This window comes from Petromyzon marinus, unplaced genomic scaffold (genome assembly GCF_048934315.1).
Source record: "Petromyzon marinus isolate PM22_M1 ecotype Great Lakes invasive population unplaced genomic scaffold, UKy_Petmar_22M1.pri1.0 PM_Scaffold_504, whole genome shotgun sequence".
Taxonomy (NCBI): Eukaryota; Metazoa; Chordata; class Hyperoartia; order Petromyzontiformes; family Petromyzontidae; genus Petromyzon; species Petromyzon marinus.
Window position 1 is genome coordinate 12,055 of NW_027423507.1, and position 5,446 is coordinate 17,500.

At 50.4% G+C, this 5,446-nt stretch overlaps 1 protein-coding gene across 1 annotated transcript in view; it reads left to right on the forward strand.

Annotated features, from left to right (window-relative positions):
- The first annotated feature begins 1,231 nt into the window (after positions 1 to 1,231).
- Positions 1,232 to 5,446, forward strand: part of LOC142923435 (ubiquitin/ISG15-conjugating enzyme E2 L6-like) — a 20,198-nt gene continuing 15,983 nt past the window's right edge. Inside the window, exons 1-2 of the mRNA XM_076064529.1 lie at positions 1,232 to 1,338; positions 4,389 to 4,472. Of these exons, the coding sequence (XP_075920644.1) occupies positions 1,315 to 1,338; positions 4,389 to 4,472 (108 nt within the window). The 5' untranslated portion in view covers positions 1,232 to 1,314. The remainder of the gene's footprint in view (positions 1,339 to 4,388; positions 4,473 to 5,446) is intronic.

The window sequence follows — 5,446 nt, forward strand, 5'->3', positions numbered from 1 at the left end:
TCTCCATTGGTGTTGGACCAGAAGACGCCAAAAGGCGTACAACTCAAAAACAGCGCACTATCAGAGTATTGAGGGCTCAGGGTGAGCATTTACATTATGAGTGCCAGTTAAAAGGGTAAACCCTATTCCTATATCTTGTTTCTGGCAAAGGAGGTCTCATAATGTAAATGCTCACCCCGAGCCCTCAATACTCTGATAGTGCGCTGTTTTTGAGTTGTACGCCTTTTGGCGTCTTCTGGTCCAACACCAATGGAGACTAGGCTCTAAGAAAAGCCGTCTCGGGTGTGGACCAATCAAATTGAAGGACAGTGCCAATATTATTATCAGAGTTGTCTTTTTTTTGTTTGCATTTTGACTGCTTGTGTTGTGGTTATTGCAAACATGATGCCTTGAATAAAGGTGTCAGTTTTGTGCCAGTTAAAAGGGTAAAACCTATTCCTATATCTTGTTTCTGGCAAAGGAGGTCTCATAAAGGAAAATGTATGTTCTTGGTTCTTTCGGTAAAGTCACGTAGAAGGGAAACAATAAAATAATAAAAATATAAAACAATACAATTCGCACGACATTTCGACTGCAACACAAGCAATCATCATCAGGTGTGAAAACCACAGCAAGAAAAATGTGACTTTACCGAAAGAATCCCTGCAGTCACGAAAGTTTTCAATCAAAAGGAAAATTTTACTTAATTAATGCGCAAAAAAGTTTTTGTTGTTGTAACATAATTAATGCGCGAAAAAGTTTTTGTTGTTGTAACATAATTAATGCAACCGCACGGTTCATTATGATGACGCCACGAATTTGGTTTCTGATTATCATAATTTATAAGGGCCCCTAGTGGGCGCGTACCTATTGGCCCTCCTCTCTGCGAAGTGGCGTCGCACAATTAACATAATTTATGTGTGAGTAGGATCTCTGTCTCTCTCACCCCCCTGCTAGGTAACATAATTTATTTGTCGCCATTTCGTCATTGACCTAATTTATATGCGCACCTGATCTTTTTTCCTCTTATTATTAACATAATTGATGCGCTCACTGATTTTTTTTCTTTGGTTCTTTCAGTTTTTTTTACTTTGCGCGGCCGCTGGGGATAATTTTTTAAAGCACCATAATTTATGCAGCCGCTGGAAAATTTCCCGTTCTCATTAACATAATTGATGCAGCCACTGGGTTTACACCCTTTTATCATTAACATAATTTATGCGACCGCACGATGGGTTTTGGTTCTCATTAACATAGTTAATGCGACCGTCGGGTGGGGTATCCCCCTTCACATTAACATAATTTATACCGGAACTGTTTCTCAACCGCAACGCGATGGAAGATATGCGGATAGCCAAAGTAAGTTGAATTAACGTCACCAACTAATTAACTAATTAGTTAGATAACGTTACTAACTAATTAACTAGTTACCCAACCAGCTCTTTGTCTTTTGCCTTCAACATAGCCGGTGGTTTTACTGAGCTGTGCTGTCTGTGCGCAGTGAACATCGATGCTTACGAGGGAGACAAAGGCGGCCGGGCGTGGTGGTTGCTGGTCACCCACTCACCCCCTGTGTGGGATACCACAGTGGCGGGCTTCATAGGCAGCGCTGCTGCTGCTACTAACAGCCACTTGCCCCTACAGCCCTGCTTGAGGGCTACCTGGGGGAGCTTTGTCTGTGTGTGACAGACACTTGCCCCTACAGCCCTGCTAGAGGCTACCCGGGGGAGGTTTGTCTGTGTGACAACCACTTGCCCCTACAGCCCTGTTAGAGGCTACCTAGGGGAGCTTTGTCTGTGTGTGACAGCAACTTGCCCCTATAGCCCTGCTAGAGGGCTACCTGGGGAGCTTTGTCTGTGTGACAGCCACTTGCCCCTACAGCCCTGCTAGAGGCTACCTAGGGGAGCTTTGTCTGTGTGTGACAGCCACTTGCCACTACAGCTCTGCTAGAGGCTACCTAGGGGAGCTTTGTCTGTGTGACAGCCACTTAACCCTACAGCCCTGTTAGAGGCTACCTGGGGGAGCTTTGTCTGTGTGACAGCGACTTGCCCCTACAGCCGTGCTAGAGACTACCTAGGGGAACTTTGTCTGTGTGTGACAGCCACATGCCCCTACAGCCCTGCTAGAGGGCTACCTGGGGGAGCTTTGCCTGTGTGTGACAGCCACTTGCCCCTACAGCCCTGCTAGAGGGCTACCTGGGGGAGCTTTGTCTGTGTGTGACAGCCACTTGCCCCTACAGCCCTGTTAGAGGCTACCTAGGGGAGGTTTGTCTGTGTGACAGCCACTTGCCCCTACAGCCCTGTTAGAGGCTACCTAAGGGAGCTTTGTCTGTGTGTGACAGCCACTTGCCCCTACAGCCCTACTAGAGGCTACCTGGGGGATATTTGTCTGTGTGTGACAGCCACTTGCCCCTACAGTCGTGTTAGAGGCTACCTAGGGGAGCTTTGTCTCTGTGTGACAGCCACTTGCCCCTACAGCCCTGCTAGAGACTACCTGGGGGAGCTTTGTCTGTGTGTGACAGCCACTTGTCCCTACAGCCCTCCTAGAGGCTACCTAGGGGAGCTTTGTCTGTGTGACAGCCACTTGCCCCTACAGCCCTGCTAGAGGCTACCTAGGGGAGCTTTGTCTGTGTGACAGTGACTTGCCCCTACAGCCCTGCTAGAGGCTACCTGGGGGAGCTTTATCTGTGTGTGACAGCCACTTGCCCCTACAGCCCTGCTAGAGGCTACCTGGGGGAGCTTTGTCTGTGTGTGACAGCCACTTGACCCTACAGCCCTGCTAGAGGCTACCTGGGGGGGCTTTGTCTGTGTGTGACAGCCACTTGCCCCTACAGCCCTGCTAGAGGCTACCTGGGGGAGCTTTGTCTGTGTGTTACAGCCACTTGCCCCTACAGCCCTGCTAGAGGCTACCCGGTGGAGCTTTGTCTGTGTGTGACATCCACTTGCCCCTACAGCCCTGCTAGAGGGCTACCTAGGGGAGCTTTGTCTCTGTGTGACAGCCACTTGCCCCTACAGCCCTGCTAGAGGCTACCTAGGGCAGCTTTGTCTGTGTGTGACAGCCACTTGCCCCTACAGCCCTGCTAGAGGCTATCTGGGGGAGCTTTGTCTGTGTGTTACAGCCACTTGCCCCTACAGCCCTGCTAGAGGCTACCTGGGGGAGCTTTGTCTGCGTGTGACTGCCACTTGCCCCTACATCCCTGCTAGAGGCTACCTGGGGGAGCTTTGTCTGTGTGTGACAGCCACTTGCCCCTACAGCCCTGCTATAGGCTACCTGGGGGAGCTTTGTCTGTGTGACAGCCACTTGCCCCTACAGCCCTGCAAGAGGCTACCTGGGGGAGCTTTGTCTGTGTGTGACAGCCACTTGCCCCTACAGCCCTGCAAGAGGCTACCTGGGGGAGCTTTGTCTGTGTGTGACAGCCACTTGCCCCTACAGGCCTGCTAGTGTCTACCTGGGGGAGCTTTGTCTGTTTGTGACAGCCACTTGCCCCTACAGCCCTGCTAGAGGCTACCTGGGGGAGCTTTGTCTGCGTGTGACAGCCGCTCACAACAACGAGCGGAGCGCCGGGTGGCTAAAGCACAGTGAGTTGTCACAGTAGGAGGGGGGGGGCACAGGTGGTGCATCAGCCACTCATATCAGTTAGTCAACCCATGGCACCTCCAGGGTCTGTCCCGTGACCTCCTCCTCCTGCACCTAGCCTGGCACAAGCATCCTCGTGACCTCCACTCTCTGTTTATTTATCAGTGTATCTCTGTGTGTGTATCTCTGTGTATCTCTGTGTATCTCTGTGTGTGTATCTCTGTGTGTATCTCTGTGTATCTCTCTGTGTGTATCTCTCTGTGTTTATCTCTGTGTGTATCTCTGTGTATATCTGTGTGTATTTCTCTCTGTGTATCTCTATGTGTATCTCTCTGTGTGTATCTCTGTGTGTATCTGTGTGTATCTCTGTGTATCTCTGTGTATATCTGTGTGTATCGCTGTGTATATCTGTGTGTATCTCTCTCTGTGTGTATCTGTGTGTATCTCTGTGTATATCTGTGTGTATCTCTGTGTATCTCTGTGTGTATCTCTCTGTGTATCTCTCTGTGTGTATCTGTGTGTGTATCTCTGTGTATCTCTCTCTGTGTGTTTCTCTGTGTGTATCTCTCTCTGTGTATCTCTGTGTGTATCTCTCTGTGTGTATCTCTGTGTATCTCTCTGTGTGTATCTCTGTGTGTATCTCTCTGTGTGTATCTGTGTGTATCTCTGTGTATCTCTGTGTGTGTATCTCTCTGTGTATCTCTCTCTGTGTGTATCTCTCTGTGTGTATCTCTCTGTGTGTATCTCTGTGTGTATCTCTCTGTGTATATCTGTGTGTGTATCTCTGTGTGTATCTCTCTCTGTGTGTATCTCCGCGTCTCTCTTCCCGGCAGGAGTGGAAGGCGGTGAAGGCTGCCCATTGGAGGGTTGAACTGGAAGATCAAAACATCCGCAGATGGAACTTACAGCTCCCAGCAGTAAGGAGTGCACCACCCTGATGGAGACTCACAACGCAATAGGGGACTCTCTGTGTGGTGGGATCTGTGTGGTGAGTCTGTGGGTCTCTGTGTGGTGAGTCTGTGGGTCTCTGTGTGGTGAGTCTGTGGGTCTCTGTGTGGTGAGTCTGTGGGTCTCTGTGTGGTGAGTCTGTGGGTCTCTGTGTGGTGTGTTTGTGGGTCTCTGTGTGAGTGGTGAGTCTGTGGGTCTCTGTGTGGTGAGTCTGTGGGTCTCTGTGTGGTGAGTCTGTGGGTCTCTGTGTGGTGTGTTTGTGGGTCTCTGTGTGAATGAGTCTGTGGGTCTGTGTGTGAATGAGTCTGTGGGTCTGTGTGGTGAGTCTGTGGGTCTCTGTGTGGTGAGTCTGTGGGTCTCTATGTGGTGTGTTTGTGGTTCTCTGTGTGGTGAGTCTGTGGGTCTCTGTGTGGTGAGTCTGTGGGTCTCTGTGTGGTGAGTCTGTGGGTCTCTGTGTGGTGAGTCTGTGGGTCTCTGTGTGGTGAGTCTGTGGGTCTCTGTGTGGTGAGTCTGTGGGTCTCTGTGTGAGTGGTGAGTCTGTGGGTCTCTGTGTGGTGAGTCTGTGGGTCTCTGTGTGGTGTGTTTGTGGGTCTCTGTGTGAGTGGTGAGTCTGTGGGTCTCTGTGTGGTGAGTCTGTGGGTCTCTGTGTAGTGAGTCTGTGGGTCTCTGTGTGGTGAGTCTGTGGGTCACTGTGTGGTGAGTCTGTGGGTCTCTGTGTGGTGTGTTTGTGGGTCTCTGTGTGAGTGGTGAGTCTGTGGGTCTCTGTGTGGTGTGTTTGTGGGTCTCTGTGTGAATGAGTCTGTGGGTCTGTGTGGTGAGTCTGTGGGTCTCTGTGTGGTGAGTCTGTGGGTCTCTATGTGGTGTGTTTGTGGGTCTCTGTGTGAATGAGTCTGTGGGTCTGTGTGGTGAGTCTGTGAGTCTCTGTGTGGTGAGTCTGTGGGTC